Here is a 27,291-nt window from a genome sequence, read left to right as displayed (position 1 = left end):
TCTTGTCTCCATGGTTTCCAATGAAAAATCAGCATTTAATGTTATTGAGGCGCCCTTGTACATGATGCATTGCTTCTTTCATGGCTTTCAGAATTCTTGATCTTTGGCATTCGACAGTTTGATTACAGCGTGTCGTGGTGTGGGTCTGTTTGGCTTTGGTGTTCGTGAATGTCTTGTATGTGTATATTCATGTCTTTCATTAAATTTGAGACATTTTCAGCCATTATTTCTTTGAATATTCTCTTTGTCCCTTTCTTTCTTTTTTCCCCTCTGGGAGTCTCACAGTGTGTGTATTGATACGTTTGATGGCGTCCCACAGGTTCCTCAGGCTCTGTTCACTTCTCTTCATTCTTCTTTCTGCTTCTCAGACTGTATGTATGGTGTCCATTGTCTTATGTACACATTCACTGATTCCTTCTGCTAGCTCCAATCTGCTGTTGAAACCTTCTAGGGAATTAAAAAATTTTGTTTCTTTGGTCTTCAACTCTGGTTTCTTTTCATAATTTCTGTCTCTATTGATATCCTGTTTGTGTTCAGCTATAATTTTTAAAATTTCTTTTAGTTTTCTGTTCATACTCTTTGAGCATATGCAGGATGATTTTTAAAAAGTATTTGTCTGGTATGTCCCAAGTCTTGTTCTCACTGAAGGTTTCTAATGCTTTAATCGTCTCCTTTGCCTAGGCCATCTCTTCCTGTTTTTGTTTGTTTGATTGTTTGGTATGTTTTGAAATCTTTTGTTGGAAGACAAAAGACATTTGATATTTTAATGGGTTATCTCTGGAATTTAGACTCTGGGGCATCTGTTCTTTAATCTTGTGTCTAGCTAGTGCTATGACAGAACTTTCCTTGAATGCCAGGAGTGAACAAAAACAAAGGTAAAAAAGAAAACACCTTTCTTAGTCTTTACAGATTGACTTGTGCAAGTGTTCTCCTACAGAGCTTGTCCATACAATGAGTTTAGGGCGTAGCTCCGGACAAAGTGTAGGGGCCTCCCTGATCCTTTCTGCTCATGCATCTTGGCATATGCTGCAGCCCTAGGAGTTCCCTTTTTTTACATAGATACGAATGTCTCCTCTTCCCTAGGAAACAGTTTACTCATGGTCACAGGCACTGTACTATATGTCCTACAACCAGCAGTCCCTTGCCCCAGATAGCCATGATTTGAGTGATCTCCCACAGCTTTCTGTGGGGGAGCTCTGTAAGCTGCCTTCTACAAGCATGGCACGTTCTGGGATAGCGAGCCTGAGACGAGTATCTTGGTTCACCCCCTCAGGCTTCTACTAGAGAGACTGGGCCAGACACACATGCACCTGTTATGTGCATGAGGATTACTCTGCTTCCTCTGGAACCAGCAGCAGGGACCCGCACTGCAGTAGCAGTTTAGATTTCCCGAACCAGATATAAATAGCCAGAAAAGCAAGATGGAAGTTGAAGCAGAACTAAGATTTATGAAAGTGTCTGTCATGTAAGTTCGGAGTATGTAATTAACTTAAAAACATGCTGTTATTGAAGATTGGGTGTAGGAGAGTAGAAATAAGCCTTGCCTGTATTTCATCCATTCTTAACCAGAACTGTTGTGCCATCCTGGGAAAGGTCAGGTTAAAAGATAGGACTTTCACTGGATTTTAGCAGTCAGGAAGCTAACTGCTCCTTATTAAAGTAGGAAGGTAAAAGAATTTCAAGGCTCAAGGAATCTCTCTGGAGTGACTTCCTATCCCCTTACATAAGAGATTCTTTTAATAAGACTTCTTTAGCTGATCTTCTAGTGGTAAGGTAAATGAATCGATACATGCACATTGATAAACTTACAGTTTTTGCTGGATCACTTGTAGTTGGCTTAAGTATTCATCATCATCACTGCCCTTTAAGAAAATGATGTTTTTTTGTTTGCAGATAAAACTGAAATCATAGGTAACAAGTTCCTCCATCAGAAACAAGTAATCTACAACCCTAATGTACAACCTTGCTGAAATTGTCTTCTGTACTTTGCCTAGAATTAACCCAAAGAGCAACTTTTGGGTAAGAGCTGGTCATGGCTTGGCACTATGAATCTACCTCAATTTCTTAAACTTTCTCTAGGTTTGGGATATTATAAGCCAATTTTGGGCATAATAAACCAATCAAGAAATATCCCAGTATGTTCATTCTGCTTCATTTATTAAGACTGGGGGATAAATAGCAATTTTTTTTTTCTGGAGCTCTTTAACAATGGCAAAAGTTAAAAGTATTTACTGTTTACTACTGAATTAACAGAATATTCCTTAATATCCCAGGGCTATAACCAATTGTTAAATTCTCTGTGGATTTTCTTCAGTGTGATTTTGTAGTTTCTGCCAGGCCCTAACAGTTGAGTGACCTTAAACAGGGTACTTCTTAACCTCTCTGATTGTCAGTTTACTCATGTCTAAATTGGGAGTAATAACGATACCTATGGTTGGTATGAGGATTCACTGGAGTAATGAATGTAGACTGCTTTATATTGAATTTTGAATAAATGGTATCAAAATTCTAAAAGCTTACTAAATTATTTTATATAACCAGTTTTACAGATTTCAAATACGATTTTTTAATTATATGCATAACACATAATGAATATTTTATAAAATTAAAATATTACAGATAAAGCTAAAGAGTCCCTTGAATTTTCCCCATCCTAATCCCTTTCCCGGAGATAACCATTTTATTAGGTTGTATATCCTTTCATGTCTTTTTCTTTGCCTTTGAATTATACACATGCTCATGCACACACACACACATACACATTTTCTACTTCATAGGTCAAGAATAAAAAAGATGATTTAGAAATTTTGTAAATTTAACGATTACTAGTTATTAGACTCTGGATTTTATAGTCTTAGTATAGCTAAAGGATTGAAAAATTCAATAATTTGTTATGTAGTGGCAGATTTTGAACCAAATTTAATCACAGAGGAAAATCTAGAAGAAATAGAAAACATAGCTTTAGCTATTTAGCTTTAAAATATCCATTAGCTTTTCTGGCCAATAAAGAGATCAGAACTTAGGATATTCACTTTGTTTGACTTTATCTTACATTCTACAACTAGGGGTCAAAGATATCATTTGTTAATCTGACAAGTAAGAATTGATGCTTCCTTTTTTATAAATATGAAAAGTTATCACCACCTTTTTTCTGCAAGAGAGGGATTGGGGGGTGGAGTGGGATGGGTAGTAGGGAAGAGTAATTGCAATTACTGTTTGTATATCATTGATCCTCAAGTGTATTTAAATTATTTTTGTAGTTACCTATGGTGTTTTGGTTTTTATTTCTTTGTAATATATACTCGTTTGGAAGTGGATCCCAGGTCACTTAGGGAAAAGGAGATCGATCTTGAAGTGACTTAGTTGTTCTCCTAAAGCCACTTGTTCTGAAAGAATTTTTTTTTTTTTTAAAGTAAGGGAATGTCAAGAGGAAGGGCCATAGTCACTTTGGGAGCAGAAATCTTAAGAGTTGGAGAATATGGATTTGACATGATCTCTTTTCTCTGGGGAATTAGAGGTCAGTTGGACAAAACTATGGGGGGGGTGGGTGGTGGTGGTGTTCGTTAATAGACAGAGGGAAATGCCAAGGTAAAAAGGTGCTATTTCCAACCAGTTCCAGGGGATAGAAAGTGGAGTGTGAGATTCAGCTCCTCTTTTCATCCTAATCCTTAGACTGAACCTCCTGGGGACGGTCAAAGGACAGAACTCCCCAGCCCAATATGATAATCTTCTTTGCTTGGAGGATATCATAAGGGATACAATCAGAGGTTGATTTTAGTTTGGAAGTTATTTCCTATCAAAAATAACTAAAAATTTCTGCATGTGTTGCTCTGGGAGATTTACATACATATATTAAACTGCTTTCTTGGTAGCTCATTTTCTAAGCTTTGTTCTGCTGCTGCTTCACAGTCTATAGAGCTGTGCTGTCCAGTATGGTAACTACTAGCCACATGTGGCTTTTGAATACTTGAAATGTGGCTATTCTGAATTGAGATGTACTGTAAGTAAAAAATACACACTGGATTTCAAAAAATATGAAAAAAGAAATTAAATTATCTCAGTAACTTTTATATTGATTACATATTGAAATGATTTACTGGGTTAAGTAAAATATATTATTAAAATTACTTTCACCTTTAAAAAATATGATGTTCATGGATTGAAAAACTTAATATGGTTAAGTTAGTATTACCCAAAGTAATCTACACATTCAGTGCAATCCCTATTAAAATACCAGGAACCTTTTTTGCAGAAATTGAAGTAGAACTCCAAGGGCCCTGAAAGGCCAAAACAATTTTGAAAAAGAACAAAGTTGGAGGACTTATACTTCCCATTTTCAGATTGTATTACAAAGCTACAGTAATCAGAATAGTGTGTTACTGGCATAAAGCTAGACAATGCAGCCCAACAGAACAGATTTCAAAGTCCAGAAATAGACCCGCACACATCTGGGACCAACTGATTTTTGATGTAGGTGCTAAGAACATGCAGTGAGGATAGAAGAGTCTCTTCAGCAGATGGGGCTGAGATAACTAGATGTCCATGAAAGAATGAAAGTGGACCCTTACACCTGATACCATATACAAAAATTAACTCAAAATTGATCCAAGACCTATATAGAAAATCTAAAATTATGAAACTTCTAGAAGATAACAGAGACAGATCTCCAGGACCTAGTATTGGGTAATGGATTATTAGATAGAACAGCAAAAGCATGAGCAGCAAAAGAAACAGTAGATAAGTTCTACTTTGTCAAAATTTAAAACTTCTGTACATCAGAGGACACTATGAAGAAAGGAAAAAGCAACCTACAGAAGGGGAGGGTATTGTTGGAAACCATATATCAGAGATGGGCTTAATATCCAGAATATAAAAAGAACTTATAATTCAACAATTAAAAGGCAACCCAGTTAAAAAATTGGCAAAAGACTTGAATAGACATTTTTCCAAAGATGATATACAGATGGCCAATATGAAAAGACGCTTAACAGAATTAGTCATTAGGGCTCTAGTGCATTTTTGGTGGGAAAGTAAAATGGTACAGCCACTGTGGAAAGCAATATGGTGGTTCCTTAAAATTTTAAATTACAATTACCATATGACCTGGCAATCCCACTTTTAGGCATAATCCAAAGAGGGTGAAAACAGGGTCTCAGATATTGTACACTAATGTTTATAGCAGCATTATTCACAATAGCCAAAAGATGGAAACAACCCAAGTGTCCATCAACAAATGAATGGATGAACAAAATATGGTGCATAGCCACAATAGAATATTATTAGGCTATAAGAAAGAGTGAAGTTCTGAGACATGCTGCAGTATGAAAGAAACTTGAAAACATGTTCAGTGAAATATGTAAGACACATAAGGACAAATATTGAATGATGTCACTTACAAGAGATGTCTAGAAATAGCAAATTTGCAGAGACAGAAAGTAGATTATAGGTTACCAGGGCATAGGGGAAGGAGAGAGGTCAGGGTGGGGCGGGGGGGCAGGTAGTTTAGTGTTGATATGGAGTGTGTGTGAGTAAAATTAATAAAATAGAATTTGGCTACTGGAAAATCTAAAATTACATATGTGGCTTACATTATAGCTCTGTTGGACCCCTGCTGGCCTGGAACAGCTTGCATGAGGGATGAGTACTACTCATTTTTTACTGTAGAATTTCAAGTGGGTAATTCCATAGAAGTTGGGTAATTTTAATTCAGTAAGAATGTTTAAGCTATCAGGTAGTTTTGTTAGGTTATTTTTTTTCTTTTTTTGTCTGGGGAAAAAAAGCATTTTTTTGAAACCATATTTTAAATTGTACAATGTACATATATACGTAAAAGTGATAACTTTCCAAGTGCAATATAACAAGTACTTAGAGAACAAATTTCAAAGAATGTTATGTTACAATTCCATAGTTGCATTTATTTCGTTATTATGAAATATAATGTATATACAAAAAGGTGATATCTTTCAAAGAATGATTTGACAAGTAGATATATAGGAAATTTCCAAAGTCGTTATGAGTTATAGTACCATAGTTTCAATTATTTCCTTATTGTGAAATCTAACATATATACAAAAAGGTATAGCTTTCAAATTATAATTTAACAAGTAGCTATAGAACAAATTTCAAAGGATGCTGTGGGTTACAGTTCCACCATTTCCATTCTTTCCTTCCAACTAGTCTAATACCCTACCAACTAAGAAAAAGAAAATTATATAAAGATTCAGTATTCATAATCCTTTGTTAAATTCCATGTTTTCTGTTGCTGCCCCTTCCTCTAGTTTAATCACTTTCCCCATCTTCAGGGATGTCTAGGCAGTGACCACCCTAACTTGTTCATGTTGAAAAGGTGTGTCAACTTTATGAGCAAAGGGGACGCATGTAGTTGATGTTCTTGAAGAGACTATTGCCTCTGGGTTTTGGGACTTAGGTGACATAGGAACACTCTGAAGGATTTAAGTTTCTGACTAATAAACTTAGTAAGTGAAATTTTTATAGAGTCTCAGATAGGGATCTGGGTATTCTTTAAGGTTTTCGGGACTACTGTTAGTTTAAAAAAAAAAGGCATTTTTGATTGTATTAGTCAGTGGGACTATAGGATTACAGTGCCATATTGTTTATTTGTGTGTATGTTACTTTTCAGAAATTCCTCTTGTAGAGCTGATGATACCTTCTTAATCCCTTGTCCATAGGGAACTTGTCTTACCAATCTTCTTACCTCATTAAGCCTGTCCTTGGCATCGTGATTCTTCTCTGTCCCAGAAATTATTCTTGAATCAGTTGTATTTCTTATCGCAGTTCTTATAAACCTTCACTCCCAAGGAATGAGGGGAATTAGGTTTAATGTATCATCAAACTTTGTATTTTACTGTCTAGAGCCAGTTTTCTGCATTTATGTAATGTATTTTTTTCCCTAATTTTTTTTTTTTTTATTTTAACAAGTTCAAACACAGAAAAGTTGAATGAGTAGTATGTAATGACATCTTTATACCCTTTACCTAGAGTCCCCAAATGTTGAAAAGAATGTTTTGGCACATTTCTTTATTTCTCTATCAACTTCTTTTTAGCTGAATCATTTGGAAGTAATTTGCCTGCCTCATGACATGTTATCCCTAAATATTTCAGCATGCTTCTCTTAAGAATAAGGGTATGATTTTACCACACATCTGTTGTCATACATAAGAAAATTATAATTCAGTAACATATAAAATTTAAGTTTTCCCAAATATCCTAAATAACTTTTTGTAGTTTTTTTTTTCTGTTTTCCATCCCAGATTCAATGCTTTGCATTTTACTGTGTGACTCTTCGGTTTCTTTCAGTCTAGAATAGAGGTTGGCAGACTATAACCTGGGTTCTAGATTTGGCTAGACATCTGCTTTTGTATAGTCCTCTAGGAAAGAATGATTTTTACATTTTTTTCCTGTATCATTTTTTTGTAATTGAGGTAAAATTCACGCAACAAAATTAACCACTAACCATTTTAAAGCGTACAATTCAGTGGCATTTAGTACGTTTTAAACTGTGCAATCATTACCTCTTTTCTTGTTCCAAGACTCTTTAATCATCCCAAAAGGAAGATCCATACCCAATGAGCCGTCACTCCCCATTCTTCCTACCCTCCCTACTCCCTGGCAACCACTAGTCTGCTTTCTGTCTCTATGAATTTATCTGTTCTGAATGTTTCACAAATGTAATCATAACAATATGTGGCCTTTTGTGTCTGGCTTCTTTCACTTAGCATGATGCTTTCAGTCTTCATCTGTAGTGTAGCACATATCAGTACTTCATTCCTTTTGATAGTTGAATTATTTGTCATTGTATATATATTCCACATTGTGTTTTTCTGTTCATCAGTTGATGGACAGTTGTTTCTGTCTTTTGACTGTTGTGACTGTTGCTGCTGTGAACATTCACATACAAGTATTTGTTTAATACCTGTTTTCAGTTCTTTGGTTTTTACATTTTTAAATGGTTGAAAAAAATCAAAAGAAGAAGAGTATTTCATGACATAAGAAAATTATATGAAATTTAAATTTTAGTGTCCATAAATAAAGTTTTAATGGAATACATTCATGCTCGTTCATGTACATGTTGTCTGTAGTTGCTTTCATGCTAGAATGACAGGGTTGAGTAGTTGTGGTAGAGACTGTATGGCCCACAAAGCCTAAAATATTTACTCTCTGGCCTTTTCCAGAAGTTGTTTAGTGATTCCAAACAGGCCCTCTATCTTTTGTGTGTGTGTGTCATTAGCTTTTTGAAGTCTATTTTAATCGTCTTTTAAAATGTCCTTCATTCTGGATTTCCTTCCTCATCGTATAGTTTAATGTGTTTTTTCTGAACTCTATATCTTGTAAACTGGGAATTTTGTCTACAGGATTAGATTCAGGCTAAACATTTAGCAATAATGCTTCTTAATGATGGAGTACTTCAAATTGTATCAGGTCAGGAGGTACACAATGTTAGGTTGTCCGACTATTAGTGATGTTAAGATTAAGGTGGTAACCAGGCAATCTCTCCTTTGGAAAGGTACTTTTTCCCCCCTCCTTTGCAATTAGTAAGTAATCTGGGGGTGATGCTTTGACTATATACTAAATAAGTATTTGAGTCTGTATGTGTTAAGCATGTACGTGAGGAGTCAGTGGTGAAAAAGAAAGAGTTCTATTCACAGAGCTTGCCTGTCTCTTTTTTCCCTCTCGAGTTTGAGGACTTTAGTGGGATTGGGTCTGTCCTTGGAGGTGGAAGCATTGGCAATTTAGGGTATGCTGATAACAGAGAAATAGGACCAAAGAAAAAGTATATGCTGTTGTTGTGTATCACTGAATTTAGCCCTTCCTTACTGCCTTTTCTCTGATAATTTTCATCAGGTTTCCTGTTGGTATAATTGGACTAATTGGGAGATAAACTCTTTGTGAAATAAAATTCTGTAGTTCAGTCTGATAGAGAGGAACTGGCAGTGATGTTTTCACCCACTACCACCAGTAGTGTCTGTCTTTGTAGAAGCCTCTCAGGGAGACCATTGTTGAGGTCTTTTGGTGCCCTGGATTATGCTAAAGCTCTGGGTGGACCTTCAGTAGTTGGTGAAGACAGGCTGTGCTGTTTGCATTTGTTGCGGTTCGCCAGATGCAGGCCTGCCTTTGCCAGAATACAGAGAGATCTACAGCTTGAACCATTGTCTGAATGCTCCTGTTTTTGTATCCACCTGAAACCTTTAATTGCCTTCATATTGAGAGTATACAATTTATCACAGATTCTCAGTTTTTGGTCTACAGATTATAGGTTGTGTGTTTATGTATAGTTTTTGCTTTGGCAGTAGATTAAGAAATTAGTATTTTATAGTACAGTGTTTTTACACTTTTTGACTGTTATGCAGTAGGAAATACATTTTATAATATGACCTAGTATTCTCGTACACATGTATGTACATAACTATAACATGAGTTTCAGGAAATACTTACCATTCTTTATTTTCTGGGCATTTTCTATTATAGTCTATTGTTTCATTTAAAAAATGCATACTGTGACCCAAATTGGTTTTATGACCCATGATTTAAAGAAGATTGGCATGGAACTGTGGTTCTCAAAGTGTGATCTAGGGAAGTACCCAGAATTCTTTTATAAGGGTCTGCAAAGTCAAAACTATGCTTATAAGAATACTAAGTAAGATATTTGCCTTTTTCTCTCTCATTCTCTCATGTGAGTATACAGTGTTTTCCAGAATTCTATGATGTGTGATGAAATTACTTTCAGGGCTAATGGAATGTGTGCTTTTGCATTCTTGTGTTTTCTAGAATTTTCTGAGATAGTAGATTTAGGGTATAAGTATGTGACTTTTCATAGATTAGCTCAGTTCTCAATATTCATATTGTGCTCTTACTAGCTATCCTGGGTTATACCTGCTGTAATCTCTAACCTTATTAAGGTGAACCATTATTTTGAAATCACGAAGTTTTCCTTGAGCCCGTGTGGAAGTACAATAAGAAATACAGTTTGTTGTCTTGTTTTGCAAAATAATATTCTTAGAAAATTCCTCAGTTTTAATTTCTGGTAGTAAATGTTGGTAGATATAACCCACAACATTTTTAGGAATATATGGGGGTCCTGAAACCAAAAAGTTTGAGAACTCTTGCTGTAGGGGTTAAGAATGTAGACTTTTTTTTTTTCCTTTTTTTTTTTTATTGTGAACTTTAACATATATACATAACAGTGATAACTTTCAATGTATGATTTCACAAGTAGTTAGAGAGCAAATCTCAAAGAATGTCATGGATCACAGTTCCACAATTTCAGCCATTTCTGTTATTGTAAAATATAACATACATACAGAAAGGTGTCATCTGTCAGTGTACAGCTCAACAAGCAGACATATAGGTAATTTCAAAAATTGTTATTGGTTACAGTTCCACAATTTCAGTTCTTTCCTTATTATGCAATACAAGGTATATACAGAAAGATGAAGAGAGTGTAGACTTTTTAATGCCAGCTGGACCTGTGTGTGTTTGATTTACAGCTTGACTGCTGTTGAATAATCCTGGTTCAAGTTATTCATCCTTCTTAATTCTCACTTTCTTCATAACTGATTTTGATACTTCATTATCTTACCTCATGAGGTTGTTGTGAGGATTGAATGAGCTAGAAAAAGTGGGCTTGAAAATGCTTAGTTCTTTGGAATCATATGTTAGGCATTGTCATAGAGGCAGATGTAGTACCATCTAGTCACATGGATATTTTTAGCTGTAGCATTTCTTAGTAACAATTACCTGTGTAAAACTGGATTGTCTAAACCTACTCTTAAGTTCTTCTTCCTTGCATTGTGTACTTGGCTGTGGCTCTAGACTTTTCTTAGTTAAGTGTGTTTTGTCTTCCCAACAAATTGTGAGCTTCTTGAAAATACCACCTCTCTTCTATTTCTTTCTGTTATGTCTTAGATAGTACTCAGCCTATAGTAAGCATTCAGGACCTTTAAGTCCTTGTATAAAGGCCATGGAACACATAGGCTTATAATCTCTATGAGGATGATGGTAGGGGGAAAGAGCATTTTAGCTCCCTGTTCTGTCTCTCTTAGGGACTTCCATTACTGAACAGGCTCCCTAGGAATGATAACTAGGAATGATAACTTATTAAATCATTTCAGTTTCTTTGGTTAATCCCTTGTTTCTCTTGGCTGTATAAAATTCTGACATAATTTTTATGCTTTTCACCAGAGTTTCTCTCATGATATTCCATGTAAGAGAAACCTAGCAATAAATGCCAAATAATTCAGATTAGGTTGATTTAATTCTTATTGTCTCTAAATGTGTTTAATGGTCACTTTTCCTGAATCACTTTCTGAGATTTATAGCAACAGAGGCAAACAGGTGTGTTTTTTTTTTTTTTTTTTTTAAGTCAGAAATTGAGCTGTGTTCTAAACCTCTTGCTCTTGTTAGTCATGCCTCTTCTCTCTTGAGTCTCTCTTCAGCCTTCTGCTCTAGTCTGACCGTCTTGGTGCCCAGAACCAGTTCTTGGATAAGCATTTTGCTACTATCTTCTGGCTCTTCCCCTATTGAAGTGTGACCTTTTCATGCAGGCTCTCTTTACCCACAAACAACAGTATCACCAACTCTACCACACAGAGCAAGGGCTTCTTACTCAGCACCTTGAAGAAATGACCACTTCATATTAAATTGCTGGCACTGTTGGAGTAGAGAGAATACAGTTGTTGAATTTCATAAAATGTCATCCCTGGGATTAGACATGTGGTATGAGGAGATTTAGAGATGATGGAATCATAAAAGAAAGTTCCAGAAAGGATGGACTTGGAAAACTTATTAGAAGCCTATCACTTGGGATGGTAAAGAAGCAGAAAATCTGACCTGATTAATGCCATCTGAGAAGAGGCATGCGAAGTATGACCCATCTCTAGCTATACAGGCCATTCTTTTAGAAAAGATAGTTGGTTTCCCAGTCCTCTGTTAATTCATGTTCAGAATCACAATTGCTAATATTTCCTGATTATGTGCTATGTGCTAGCTACTTTATGTCTTCTACTTCATTTCATACAACACTATGTGATAGCCTTTATTATCATTATTAGTTACGTAGCTCATATATAATGAGGGGCTAAACCAGGATTTGAATCCCAGAAAGTTGGCTCCAGAGCCTCCCACTATTTTATTCAACCTCTCTTTTTACATTTTGAAGTACTTTTACATGTGTTTTTATTTAAACCTCATAACAATCCTGTGCATTAGGTGAAATTCTTGACATTTTCACGAGAAAATGGAAGCTTAGAGAAGCGGTAGTATCTAGACCCAGACCTACTTCTGACTCCAAATCCTGTGTTCTCTTTATGTATTTTTTTTAAATTCAGTTTTATTGCGATATATTCACATATCACATAGTCATCCACGGTGTACAATCAGTTGTTCACAGTACCAGTATATAGTTGTGCATTCATTGCCACAGTCAATTTTTGAACATTTTTGTTACCACACACAAAAAAGAATAAGAATGGCTGGAACAACTAATAAACAACCAGGAACAACTAGTAAATAATCTGGAATAACTGCTGGGGGTCAATCGTGACTGTCTACATATCATATACCAGCCTGGATTGGGAGAAATGCCTGAGATCGCAGCGTAAAATCTGTAAGTAAAAACTGCGGATCTGAGCTGGGAGCCTCTCCCTCCACAAACCGAACTGTAAAGCCTCACTGTGCTATAGAGCAGCACTCTCTGAACAAGTGAATATACCTCAGCCTAGCTCCAACTTGGGTTTTAATTGACAAACAGGGGCTGCTCAATAAAAGCTGTGAATCCCCAACAAGCAGACAGAGGCTTTTGCTGATGACTGACCTTGGAGAGCCAGAGGACCTCTCTGGGAGGGAGAGGGAGCCCAGAGGAACAGGTGCCATCTCTGGTTGATGGGTGAAACTGAAGGGGGCCGCAGACTGGCCCTGAAGGGGGGCTTTCTGTCCCTGTTTCAGGTCAGTGGAGAAAGCTGCAGCCATTTTCAGTTCCCAGCACTCCAACCCAGACAAGGGTGGAGATAGCAGAGCCAGAGAGTCTATTCAAATGCAAGTGACCTCTCCCCAGGGGGTCTATCTTCCCTAGGAGGAAGAAGGTAGTGCCAAGCCCTACTACCTTCCATTCAGAACCAGACCCCAGAGCCTGGGGGAAAACAGCCACAGGCCACACCTCCTTACACCAGTCTGGAGTGACAGGCTGACAAGCACCACCTGCTGGGCAGAAAAGCACAGTGGCTTGAGGCCTCACAGAGTCTATCAATCTTCTAAGACACCCTCAGGGAAATTGGATACTATTGCCTCCTTCCAAGACCTGATCCTGTTCTGGTCTGGGAAAACCTAATTGGGGTAACCAAGGAAACCAGATGCCTAGACAACAGAAAACTGCAACCTACACTCAGAAAAACAAAGTTATGGCCCAGTCAGAGGAACAGACTTACACTTCAGCTGAGATACAGGAATTTAAACAACTAATGCTAAATCAATTCAAAAAGCTTAGGGAAGATATGGCAAAAAAGATGAAGCGAATAATAAAAACACTGGGCGTACGGAAGGTAGAAATCGAAAGTTCAAAAAAGAAAACTGGCAGAATCTATGGAAATGAAAGGCACAACACTAGAGATGAAAGACACAAAGGAGACATACAACAGCAGACCTCAAGAGGCAGAAGAAAACACTCAGGAACTGGAGAACAAGACACCTGAAAGGCTACATACAAAAGAATAGATAGAGAAAAGAGTGGAAAAATAGGAGCAATGTCTTTGGGAATTGACTAGCAACACGAAACGCAGAAATGTACGTGTCATGGGTGTCCTAGAAGGAGAAGAGAAGGGAAAAGGGTCAGAAGCAATAATAGAGGAAATAATCAATGAAAATTTCCCATCTCTTATGAAAGACATAAAATTACAGATTCAAGAAGTGCAGCGTACCCCAAACTGAACAGATCTGAATAGGCCTATGCCAAGACACTTAATAATCAGATTATCAAATGTCTGTGCTCTCAGACTCAGTTCTCAGAGCTTGCACGTTATAGTTAGTCCATATTAGTGAGGCATTGTAATGTTTTTCTTTTCATTTGTTTTTTTTCACTCAACATAGTGTCCTCAATGTTCATTCACCTCATAACTTCACTCCTTGTAACAGCTCAATAGTCCATTGTATGTATGCACCACTGTTTACCATTCTGTTCATCAATTGGTGTGCCCTTAGGCCACCTCATCCACTGCGAATTGTGCATACTGCCACCATAAACCCCACTGTGCAGATGTCCATTTGTGTCCTTTTCAGTTTTTCCAACTATATAACCAGTTTCCAAGTTGCAGGACCATATGGCAACCCCATGTGGAACCACCACACTGCCCTCCAGATGGGCTGCGCCATTCTGCTTCCCCACCAACAGTGATTAGGTACATCCCTTTCTCCACATTCTCTCCAGCACTGTATCCCTCTGTTTATTTTTTAGATGGTTTTATTCACACACCATACATTCCATCCTAAGTAAACAATCAATGGCTCCCTGTATAATCACAGTTATGTATCCACCAACACTTCTATGTAAGGACATTTCCATTTCTTCCACGAAGAAAGAAGAAGAGGTGAAAAAAGTAAAAAAAGAAAAAGGAAAAAAATGACAACTAAAAAGCAACAAAAGAAAAAATTTAAAATTAAAATACAATAAAAAAATCAGACACCACCACCAAAGCCAAGAATCCCATATCCCTCCCTTATATCCCCCTCTTAAAGACATTTAGCTTTGGTATATTGCCTTTGTTACAATTAATGGAGGCATAATACAATGTTATTCTTAACTATAGACTCTAGTTTGCATTGATTGTACTTTTTCCCCAATACCACCTGTGCCAGTTTGAATGTATTATGTCCCCCAAAACACCATCATCTTTGATGCAATCTTGTGTGGGCAGACGTGTTAGTGTTGATTGGATTGTAATTCTTTGATTGAGTGTTTCCATGGAGATGCGTCCCACCCAACTGTAGGTGATAACTGATTGGATAATTTCCACGGAGGTGGCCAGCCCATTCAGCAAGGGCCTTAATTAGTTTACTAAAGCACTCTATAAGCTCAGACAGAAGGAGCGAGGTTGCCACAGCCAAGAGGGACACTTTGAAGAACGCACAGGAGCTAAGAGAGGAACTGCAGCTTATAGAGCAACATTTTGGAGACGGCCTTTGAAAGCAGACTTTTGCTTCAGAGAAGCTAAGAGAGGACAAATGCCCCAAGAGCAACTAAGAGTGACATTTTTGAGGAGCTTTAGCTTAGAGGGTACGTCCTGGGAGAAAGCCATTTTGAAAGCAGAACTCTGGAGCAGACGCCAGCCACATGCCTTCCCAGCTAACTGGTTTTCTGGACTCCATTGGCCATCCTTCAGTGAAGGTACCCCCTTACCTTGGACACTTTAACGGCCTTAAGACTGTAACTTTGTAACCAAATAAACCCCCTTTATAAAAGGCAATCCATTTCTGGTATTTTGCTTTAACGGCAGCATTAACAAACTGGAACACCACCCCATTTGTAACACCTTGGAAAAGCTGACATTTATTTATTCTCCCTCATGTGAAAACATATTTGTGTATTTAATCACAATCATTGACCATTCTAGGTTTCACTGAGTTATACAGTCCTAGTCTTTATCTTCCAACTTTCTTTCTGGTGTCCTCTTTATGTAGTTTTGCTAAAGATAGTAAATAGGGTCATACTTGAAGCTGAATTTTTTATCTCGTATATGAATGGTAGCTTGGTAGAAGGTGATTTGGTAATATTTTAGATGTGATACTTTGAAATTTAGCAAAAACTTAGCAAGGTTGTGATCTTTAATTTCTATTTTTAGTTTCTTTGGTAGCTCAACTATAACTGCCTTATTAAGTATTTTTTTTGTTATTGAACTTTTTAATGAATGTGGGTTAGTCTGCAAATCTTAAACTAACATTCCTAGGTAAAGTCAGAAATGTAGACATAGTTTTCTCTGCTTTCATGTTACTTGGCATAGATGGGTTGACCGACTGAGTGATTAGAAGGGAAGTGGTCTTGCCAGGACTATGATGTAGTGGTAAGGGGGAGGAGTGTATGTTTTTGTGGGAGATAATTAAAAATACCAGCTCTTGATTTTATGCCAGTTCCTTCTATAGCTTCTACTCCTAGATATGAAATTTTGTAGCTTTCTTTAAATCTTAAGTTTGGCAGTTTGAAAAAGAGTTTATATGTTGGTTAAGAGGTTGACCTTTGTCTGTGAATAAAAACATCAATCACAACTCCAGAGAGAAGGGTCATGGGGAAATCATTTTGATGAGAGGAAAGTAGCAAAGCTGGATGTAGGTACATTTATGTATCTTATGGTTTCAAGTCACTCCTTGCTGTCTCCCTAAACTTACCTAAAGACTTAGGAGAAGCAATGTGTGTGACCCATTTCATGGTTCATGTCATTTACTGAGCAAATGTCTGGAGTTATTGGTTTTTAGGACAAGCTGTTCATTAATGTTGAGAGTACCTTTCACAGTGGCTGGCAGAAAGAAAGGTCACTCTTACTTCCCCTTGAGATTTAAGGTGAACTTTTTAGGGGCATTTTCATTTTCCATAAATTGTTCTTGCCTAACAAATATGTTAATCCTTACCTTCCAGGAACTGAATTGGCATGGCCTGTACCTTGCATTAACATGCACCTAACATACTAAATGACTTACAGTTGCATCAGTTACAGAAGAAGGTGAAAAAAGTAGGCATTATCTTTGTTTCTACATTCTCGGTGTGTGTTGCTATAGAAACAAATTCAGAAGTAAACAGAAGTGTTCAGGGATTATTTGACTCAATAGATGTTTCATTGGCTAATGAAAATAAAGTTGAGAAATTGATTTGAGGGAGAAACTGAAAATTTCTTGGTGGGTTGTGTCTTACTGTGTGGGGGTAATTTAAAGATTATTGCTTAATAATTAGGCCTTCTGAAGTTTCCTTTTTTTGTTACATTAAGAGGATAATAATTAGAATAAGCAAACATTTTATTTTCCTTCTGGGTTATGGTCTCACTTAACTCAAAGCTAATTTTTAAATGTCAGGTAAGAGTGCTAGGTTTTAAAAAATTTCTGGGTTACGAAAAAGAAGTGAAGATTTGAACCAGTGGAATAGAAGGTAACTTGAGAAAGTATACGTCTCTACTTCACAGTTACTCAAGAAATACAAACCAAGGTTGCTTGGACGTTGACAAATGGTGTTGCTTGCTTATTTTTTTGCAGTTTCTCTGGTGGCTTGGCTAGGCTACTTTTGGAGAATAAATTAATTGGGCATTTGCATGTTGATAGAAATCTTAATATTGCTAAGTATTGCTTTTGCCAGCTTCCAAGAAGGATATATATTCTAGTAAAAACCTTTGGGGGAGGACAAAGAATGTGCTTTGGGTATAACAGCTGTTAAAATAGTGTTGAGATTCCTTATCTTTATCCTGAATTTCAGAGGGTAATTTTATTTCTTGTAGCTATAGCTTTTTCCTTTGCAAAATTGTGGTGATATCATGATTAAAAGGGCAGCAAACACTGAATTAGTGACTGCAATTGATTTTGCTAAATAGTATGTAGAAAAGCAGGCAGTGTTAGTGGAAGAAATCCAGCACTTTAATTTTTCAGCCACTTGGTTTTATGTAGGGCATATTTGCATCAGGGTAAGTGTGTCCAGACTTTTTGGGAGAATTTTAAGGTCATTCTGTATATATATGATATCCTGACACCAGTTCTGAAGGAACTTTAAAGGAAAAGCTCACTCTTGTATTTCCTTTTTCCCTTGAGTATTCTGCCTTCTCAGCTGTCTTTCTTCTTTCTTAAAATCCCACGAGATTTATTTGTGAATAGACATCATACCAAATTCTATAGGTGATGCCTTCCTTTTGTGGATTATACTATCTTGTTGCAGGAATCATTGTGGCCTGCTAAAGTTTTCATATATGGAAACTGTTTCTATGTACTGTTGATTTCTCCAGAAGTTGACCTAGAAGATGTTTAAGGCTAATCCAGCTGAATTTTAGAAGAGAAAGGCAAGGTTTTTTAGCTTTGTAAAGTGATCATTACACCTTTGTAAAATATTTAGTTATGTTAAAGCTAAATTTATGTTCTTCCTGTATCCCTATGTTTAGGCCTCTCCCCCTCCTCTGTTCTAATTTTTATTATGATGGCATATATACAACATAACATTTCCCATTTTAAGCTCTTCCAAGTATACAGTTCGGTGGTGTTATCTTATATTCAGTGTTGTGCTACCATCACCACCATTCCTTACCAAAATTTTTCCTTCACCCTGAACAGAAACTGTGCTGCATAAGCATTAACTCTCCATTCCCCACCCCCACCCCACCTCTGGTACCCTGTAATTTAATTTCTCTTTATGAATTTGCATATTCTAGTTTTTCATGCAAGTGAGACCATACAATATTTGTACTTTTGTTTGTGTCATATTTAACTCAACATGATGTTTTTAAGGGTTTATGCTTGTTGTAGTATATATCAGAATTTCATTCTTTTTTACGGCTGAAAAATACTCTATTGTATGTATATATCACATTTTGTTTTTCCATTCGTTCATTGATAGTCACTGGGGTTGCTTCCACCTTTTGGCTATTCTGAATAATGCTGCTCTTGGTATACAAGTATCTATTTGAGACCCTGCTTTCAGTTCTTTTGGGTATATACCTTGGAGTGGAGTTGCTGAGTCATATGGTAATTCTGCATTTAACTTTTTGAGGAACGATTAAACTGTCTTCCACAGTGGCTACACCACTTTACATTCCTACCAACAATGTGTGAGGGTTTCTGTTTCTCTGCATCCTCTCCAGAACTTTTTATTTTGTTTTTTAAATGTTCACCATTCTAGTGGGTGTGAAGTGGTATCTCATTGTGGTTTTGATGTACACTTCCATTATGGTTAATGGTGTTGAATATCTTTTTGTATGCTTGTTGGCCATTTGTGTATCTTCTGTGGAGAAATGTGTGTTCAAGTCCTTTACCTATTTTTTCATTAGGTTGTCTTTTAATTGTTGTGTTGTAGGAGTTCTTTTATATATTCCAGATACTAAACTCTTACCAGATATATGGTGTCCAGATATTTTCTTTCATTCTGTAGGTTGCCTTTTCACTTTCTTGGTAATGTCCCTTGATGCATAAAAGTTTTTAATCTTTGTGAAGTCCAATTTAGTTTTTCTTTTGTTGCTTACACTTCTGGTCTAAAATCTAAGAATCCATTGCCTAATACAAGGTCCTGAAGATGTTCTCCTATGTTTTCATCTAGGGCTTTATAGTTCCTATATTTAGGTCTTTGATCCATTTTGAGTTAACTTTTGTATAAGGTTTGAGATGTATGGGTCCACTTTGATTCTTTTTTCCATGTGGATATCTAGTTTTTCCAGCACCATTTGTTGAAGAGACTGTTCTTTCCCCACTGAGTGAGTTTTGCACCCTTATCAAATATCATTTGGACATAGACGTGAAGGTTTATTTCTGTGCTCTGAATTCTTTTCCATTGGTCTGTGTGTCTTTGTGCCAGTTCCAAACTGTTTAGATTACTGTAGCTTTGTAATAAGTTTTAACATCGGAAAGTGTGAGACCTCCAACTTTGTTCTTTTTCAATATGTTTTTTTCAATATGGTTTTGGCTATTTGGTGATTGACTTTTCCTTTTCTATAAAGAAAGCTGTTGGAATTTTTATTAGGATTACATTGAATTTGTAAATTGCTTTGGGGTAGTTCTGACATCTCAACAATGTTTAGTCTTCCAATCTTTGAACACAGTGTCTTTCCATTTATTTAGTCTTCCTAATTTCTCCCCACAGTGTTTTCTAGTTGTATGTATGTAAGTCTTTCACATCCTTGGTTCAGTTTATTTCTAGATATTTGATTCTTGCAGTTGCTATCATAAATGAAATTGTTTTCTTGATTTCCTTTTCAGATTATTCATTGCTGGTATGTAGAAATACCACTGATTTTTGAGTGTTGATCTTGTAACCCTGACACTTTGCCAAATTCATGTAACACTACTAGCCATCTTGTAGATTATTTGGGATTTTCTGGCCTCTTCTTTTTTTTTTTTAAGTAGACAAAGAAAACTATAGGTTGAACTTTTGGGGACAAGCTTCTGGGAAAATTAGTGTTTGACCTGTACTTTATTATTAAAAAGCTACTCTTGGGTGGTAATGCAGTGGGGTAGAGATGGCTTTTTTTTTTTTAAAACGTATTTTTAGTTGTGAAATATAGCATATATACAATAGAAGTGATAACTTTCCAAGTGCAATTTAACAAGTAGTTAGAGAGCAAATTTCAAATAATGCTATGGGTTACAGTTCTGTTGTTTTCAGTTATTGCCTTATTGTGAAATAACATCTATGCAAAAAAGTAATAACTTTCAAAGTACGATTTAACAAGTAGTTTTATAGGAAATTTTAAAAAAATGTTATGAGTTACAGTACCATAGTTTCAGTTATTTCCTTATTGTGAAATCTAACATATATACAAAAAGGTGATAACTTTCAAATTACAATTTAACAAGTAGCTATAGAGCAAATTTCAAAGAATGCTATGGGTTACACTTCTACCATTTTAGTTCTTTCTTTCTAGCTATTCTAATACCCTAGCAACTAAGGAGAAAATTATATAGAGATTTAGTATTCATAATCCTTTGTTAAATCCCATATAGTCTGTTGCTGCCCCTTCCTCTGGTTTTATCACTTTCCTGATCTTCAAGGATGTCTAGGCAGTGACCACCCTAACTTGTTCATGTTGTAAAGGGGTGTCAACTTTATGAGCAAAGGGGACACATCTAGTTGATGTTCTTGAAGAGGCTGTTGCCTCTGGGTTTGGGGACTTAGCTGACATAGGAGCTCTCTGAAGGATTTAAGTTTCTGAAGAATAAATTTAGTGAGTGAAACTTTTATGGAGTCTTAGATAGGGATCCGAGTATTCTTTAGGGTTTTTGGGACTACTGTTGACTTGAGCTTAACATACTGTGGCCATTTGGCCTTTCTAGCTGAAGCTTGGATAGGAGTAACCTCTAGGACAGCCTCTTGACACTATTTGAAATCTCTTAGCCACTGAAACCTTGTTTTGTTGCCTTTCTTTTCCCCTTTTTGGTCAAAAAGGCATTCACAACCTCTCAATGCCAGGGTCAGGCTCATTCTCAGAATCTGTGTCCCACATTGCCAGGGAGACTTATTCACCTGGGGTATCCCACATTGGGGGAGGGTGATGAATTTATTTGCCGAGTTAGGCTTAGAGAGAGAAAGTCCACATTTGAGCAAGAAAAGAGGTTCTCTGGAGGTGACTACTAAGCATAATTATAGGCAGGATTAGCCTGCCTTTTATAACCATAAGTTTCACCAGAGCAAGCCTCAAGATCAAGGGCTTGACTTATAAAGTAGGGGGTTTCTGAGTTCACATAGCATATGTTATGTCCACGATAATCCATCTATATCTCATTTTATCATCACTTAGTTGTACAGTCCTCATCACTCTCCCATTTTAAACAATTTTCATGACCCAAAACACCCATAGCTCTTTTCAGCCCTTAATTGTTTCTTCCTAGTATTTGTGTGGTACTCGTATGGTATTCCTATTAATTATAGTCTCTAGCATTCAATAAGTAGATTTTCCCCATATACTATTCTGTTGTCAACTCTCTGTACCAGTGTCATACCTTAGAAGTATATCATGCAAGCCCCTATCTATATTTATAGTGCTGATCTGTGGGATATATGCCTCTAAACAACCCCTTTCAATCCTATTCGCCTTCAGTGCAGCTCTGATAGTATAATCCAATTACAAATAGTCATCACCCCTGTCCATTCCCATACCTTTGAATTCACCCTCTTTAACATATCTTAACATATTAGATTATCATTCCCCCTCCACTAGCTCCTGTCTATCACTAGGTCCCAAATATTCTACATTATAAGACATTGACTTTATATTGTTCAGAGAGTTCATTATAGTGGTAACATACAATATCACTCCTTTTCTATCTGACTTATTTCACTCAGCATTATATCTTCAAGTTCATCCATGTTGCCATATGTTTCAGGACCATGTTCCTTCTTACTGCTGTATAGTATTCCATCATATGTATTTAACACATTTTGTTTATATACTTGTCTGTTGAAGGGCACTTGGATAGTTTCCATCTCTTGGCAATTGTAAACAATGCTGCGATGAACATCGGTGTGTAAATGTCTGTCTGTGTCACTGCTTTCACATCTTCTGGGTATATACCGAGAAGTGGAATTACTGGATGGTAGGGTAATTCGGTATCTAGTTTAGTTGAGAAACTGCTAAGCTGTCTTCCGCAGCAGCTGTACCATTATACATTCCCACCAACAATGAAAATGAAAAAGAGTTCCAGTTTCTCCACATCCTTTCCAGCATGTGTTGTTTCCTGTTTGTTTAATGGCAGCCATTCTTATTGGTGTGAGATGGTATCTCATTGTGGTTTTCACTTGCATTTCCCTAATAGCTAGTGAAGAGTGTTTTGTAGCCATTTGTATTTCCTCTTTGGAAAAATGCTGTTTCATATCTTTTGCCCATTTTATAATTGGGATGATTGTACTATTATCATTGAGGTGTAGGATTCTTTATATATGCAGGATATCAGTTTCCTCCGATATATGGTTTTCAAATATTTTCTCCTTTTGAGTTGGGTGCCTCTTCACCTGTTGACAGAGTCTTTTGAGGCAGGGAAACTTTTGATTTTGAGGAGTTTCCGTTTATCTGTTTTTTCTTTTCTTGCTTGTGCTTTGGGTGTAAGGTCTAAGAAGCTACCTCCTATTACTAGGTCTTGAAGATGTTTCCCTACACTATCTTCTAGAAGTTTTATGGTGCTCTTACAATGAGGTCTTTGACCCACTTTGAGTTAGGGGTCCTCTTTCGTTCTTCTGGTTATGGATAACCATTTCTCCCAGCCCCAGTTGTTGAAGAGACTGTTCTGTCCCAGGTCAGTAGATTTAGGGGCCTTACCAAAAATCAGTCAACCGCAGTTCTGGGGGTCTATTGCCAAACTCTCAGTTCTTTTCCATTGATCAGTGTGTCTGTCTTTGTGCCAATACCATGCTGTTTTGACCACTGTGACCTTATAGTAGGCTTCAGAGTCTGAAAGTGTAAGTCTTCCCACTTCATTCTTCTTTTTTAGGATATTTTTGGCAATTCGAGACCCCTTTCCCTTCCAAATAAATTTGATACCTAGCTTTCCCAAGTCTGCAAAGTAGGTTGTTAGAATTTTGATTGGAATTGCATTGAATCTGTAGATCAGTTTGGGTAGAATTGACATCTTAATGACATTCAGCCTTCCTATCCATAAACATTATCTTTCTAGCTATTTAGGTCCTTTTCTATTTCTTTTAGTAAAGTTTTGTAATTTTCTTTGTAGAGATCTTTTCCATCCTCTTTTATTTTATTTTATTTTGAAATAAATTCACAGTTATAGAAACAGTTGCAAAAACAATACTAACCCCATACAAAGAATTCCATCATACTCTGACCCCCTCCCTTGATAGCTCAATCCACCAACCTTAACATGCTGTCACATCGCTATTTCTTTCCCTCCCTCCCTCCCTATTTATCATCCATCATCTATTGCTCTCTCTTCTGAACATATGAGAGCTAGCTGCACACATCCTTGAACATACACTATAATTCACGTATACACTTCCCATGAACAAGAACATTCTTTTATGCAATCCCATTAAGCTCAGCTAAGAAGTACAAAAGATTCAACAATGATAACAAAGCTTACCTTCTATACTTCCTTTACCTGTGTCTCAACTGTGTCCCTTTGAGCCACCTGTACTCTGTCCTCCAATTCCATCCAAGTTCATCCTTGGCATTCAATCATCTTCTATTTAGGCTGTCTTTTTTTTTTTTTTTTAGTTGTGGAAACATATATACAGCCTAAATCTTCCCATTCCACCCCCTCCCTAGCCTTCCGTTAGTGGGATTAATCACCTTTAGAATGTTGTAATGCTCTTTCCCACCATCCATTACTAGAAATTTCCCATCCCCTCAAACAGCAACTCCACCCTCATTTCTTAACTCCCCATTGCCCCTTCCCCCATTTCACTTAACCCAAACTCTGCACTTCATCTCTGTGTTTATATTCTCTGATAATTTCTTTGTGTTTACTGTGGGGCTCAAAATTAACCTCTTAAATCCATATCAATCTTGTTTTTCTTTGATACCACCTTCACTTCAATGGGACACATAAATTATGATCCTATACTCCTCCATTCCCCTACCTTTATGTAGATGTCTAAAATTACATATTTTACGTTGAGTTCAAAACCACTGATTTGTCATTAGAGTTTGTGTAATTTATATCATGTCGGAAGTAAATAGTGGAGTTATAGTTCAAAAATTATTGACTTCTATTTGTATTCCATTGTGGTAGAAGAATGTGCTTTGAGTATATTCAATTTTTTTTTTTTTTTTTAATTTCTTGGGGCTTGTTTTATGTCCCAGCTTATCGTCCCTTCTGGAGAAAGATCCGTGATCACTAGAGGAAAATGAGTGTCCTGGTGCTTTGGGATGTAAGGTACTATATATTTCTGTTAAAATTCTCCATATCTCTTTCTCCTTTCTGTTGTTTCTCTGTTGGTGGGGCTTCTTTTAGAATCTGAAGTAGGGCAGGTCTTTTATTGGCAAAGTCTCTCAGCATTTGTTTGTCTGTGAAAAATTTAAGCTCTCCCTCGAATTTGAAGGAGAGTTTTGCTGGATAAAGTACTCTTGGTTGGAAATTTTTCTCTCAGAATTTTAAATATGTCATGCCACTGCCTTCTCGCCTCCACAGTGGCCGCTGAGTAGTCACAACTTAGTCTTATGTTGTTTCCTTTGTATGTGGTGAATTGCTTTTCTCTTGCTGCTTTCAGAACTTGCTCCTTCTCTTCAGTATTTGAGAGTCTGATCAGAATATGTCTCGGAGTGGGTTTGTTTGGATTTATTCTATTTGGAGTTCGCTGGGCATTTATGCTTTTTGTATTTATATTGCGTGTAAGGTTGGGGAAGTTTTCCCCAACAATTTCTTTGGATACTCTTTCTAGACCTTTACCCTTCTCTTCCCCTTCTGGGACACCAATGAGTCTTAGGTTTGGTCATTTTATTTTATCTGTCATTTCCCTGGGATCCGTTTCGATTTTTTCGATTTTTTGTCTCCATTCTTTCTTTTGTTCTTTCATTTTCTGTTCTGTGGACTTCTAGGACACTGAGATGTTGTTCAGCTTCCTCTAGTCTTGTATTGTGAATATCCAGAGTCTTTTTAATTTGGCCAACAGTTTCTTTTATTTCCATAAGATCTTCTATTTTTTTATTTACTCTTGCAGTGTCTTCTTTATGCTCTTCTAGGGTCTTCTTTATGTCGCTTATATCCTGGGCCATGGTCTTCTTGATGTCCTTTGAATCCTTTGCCATGTTTTCGTTCCTCGATTGTAGTTCTTTGATTAATTGTGCGAGGTACTGTGTTTCTTCTGATACCTTGATTTGTGTGTTTGGAGTTGGATTCTTCATATCGTCTGGTTTTATCATAGGCATTGAGATTTTCTGTTGTTTTTGGCCTCTTGGCATTTGCTCTGCTCGACAGGGTTCTTTCAATTTGTAAAAAAAAAAAAAAAGCCCTATCTAATTTTTCAGAAACACTGGTGACGTACACTTTCTCTAACTACCCAGCAGATGGCGTCTGTGAGTCACCTGTACCTCTCAAATTAGTTCTCCACCTTGTCCCCGCTGTATGTGGGGAAACGATTCTTGTGGGGTCCAGCCGGAGATCTCAGCCTGGGTGTGTTGCTGGAGCTGTCCTCCCTGAATGTGGGGCGCTTGTATAGGTGGCGAGGGAGGAAGGACAGTCTCAATATTCAAATCCCCCTGGTTCCCGGAGATTCAAGGCCTCCGCAGGAGTCCAAGCCTTCATTTCATTTCAGCCCCAGCCCCTCTCTCTCACTGTCCCACAAACCACTGGACTTGGCGTAATGTCCCTGGGATCTCCAATTGGGTCTCCCCGCCGAGCCGCGATCCTCCAGGACCTCTGGAGGGAATGCCGTGCTACATCATCAGTGCGCGCTGTCCCTCAAGGGAAGCCCCGGACCGCCAGGCCGAGCCGGCTTGCTTTCAGCCTGATGCAAAAATGGCCGAACGGGGCGTCTCCACACCCTCCTCCTTGCACAGTTCTTCCTTCCCAGCTCCGGGACAACTGGCGGGGCTCTGGGCTGTGGGCATGGCCCCAGGCAGGAGTTTATCCAGCCCTCCCGGAAGCGAGCTGCTAGCCGCGGGGTTTCTTTCTGCTTCCGGCTCTCCCCTCCGTTCCCCCGGTCCCAAGGGTATCTGCAGTGGGCTATCTTCCAGGCCAGACACTGAGAGGCCAGCCCAGCCCCTCTTGCTGTGTTTTACTGCGTGGTTCCCATGATTGCACCTGCAGCCGCTCCTGGGTTTTTCCCTTTTATTTATTTATATATTTTTTTATTAAAAGAGCCCGTTGGTCTCCAGACGCCAAACCCTGGCTTCCCCAGATTGCCGCGTGGTTGCAGGACTTCCAGCCAGCTTACTCACTCGTTTCAGAATGCAAACTCCCGGTTTCACCAAGTATACAGCCCCTGGAAACTAGCAGATCTCATCCAGCTGGCACATCGCTGTAACTGGTATTCTGGGTCACTCTCTGGTCCTTATCTAGTATTTTCCACAGAGGTGTTCCTTAGCCCTGTCTCACCTAGCCTCCATCTTGGTTTCTCCTCCTTCCTCTTTTATATCCTTAGTTAAGTTTGTTCCTAGTTACTTGATTTTTTTAGTTGCTATTGTGAATGGAAGTTTCTTTTTTTTTTTTTATTGCCTGTTCACTTAGGTCATTTCTAGTGTATAGGACCCTTACTGACTTATTTGCATTAATCTTGTATCTCACCACTGTGCTGAATTTGTTTATTAGCTTAAGGAACTTTGTGGTCAGGTTCTCAGGATTTTTCAAATACAAGATCATATCATCTGGAGGGGGGAACTAAGATGGTGGCTAGGTGAGATAGGGCAAAAATACACCTCTGTGAAAAACACTAGATAAAAACTAGAAAGTGACCCAGAAAGAACCCTATCAAGCAAAGCAAATGCCAAGAGGCCAAAAGCAACAGAAAATCTTAATGCGTATGATAAAACCAGACGAAATGGAGAATCCAACTCCAAACACACAAATCAAGGTATCAGAAGAAACACAGTACCTTGCACAATTAATCAAAGAACTACAATCGAGGAACGAAAACATGGCAAAGGATTTAAAGGACATCAAGAAGACCAT

At 37.5% G+C, this 27,291-nt stretch overlaps 1 protein-coding gene across 3 annotated transcripts in view; it reads left to right on the top strand.

Moving 5' to 3' along the window:
* KDM2A (lysine demethylase 2A) overlaps positions 1–27,291 on the top strand; it is a 112,047-nt gene that overhangs the window by 20,738 nt on the left and 64,018 nt on the right. Inside the window, exon 2 of one of the 3 annotated variants that reach the window (XM_037838016.1) lies at positions 1,894–2,019. The exons of the other annotated variants lie outside the window; for them this stretch is intronic. Coding sequence (XP_037693944.1) covers positions 1,954–2,019 — 66 coding nt within the window. The 5' untranslated portion in view covers positions 1,894–1,953. The remainder of the gene's footprint in view (positions 1–1,893; positions 2,020–27,291) is intronic. 3 annotated transcript variants of the gene reach the window in all.

This window comes from Choloepus didactylus, chromosome 6 (genome assembly GCF_015220235.1).
Source record: "Choloepus didactylus isolate mChoDid1 chromosome 6, mChoDid1.pri, whole genome shotgun sequence".
NCBI classification, from domain to species: Eukaryota; Metazoa; Chordata; class Mammalia; order Pilosa; family Megalonychidae; genus Choloepus; species Choloepus didactylus.
Note: the sequence above shows the minus strand (reverse complement) of the source record. Positions and strands in the feature narration are given on the sequence as shown.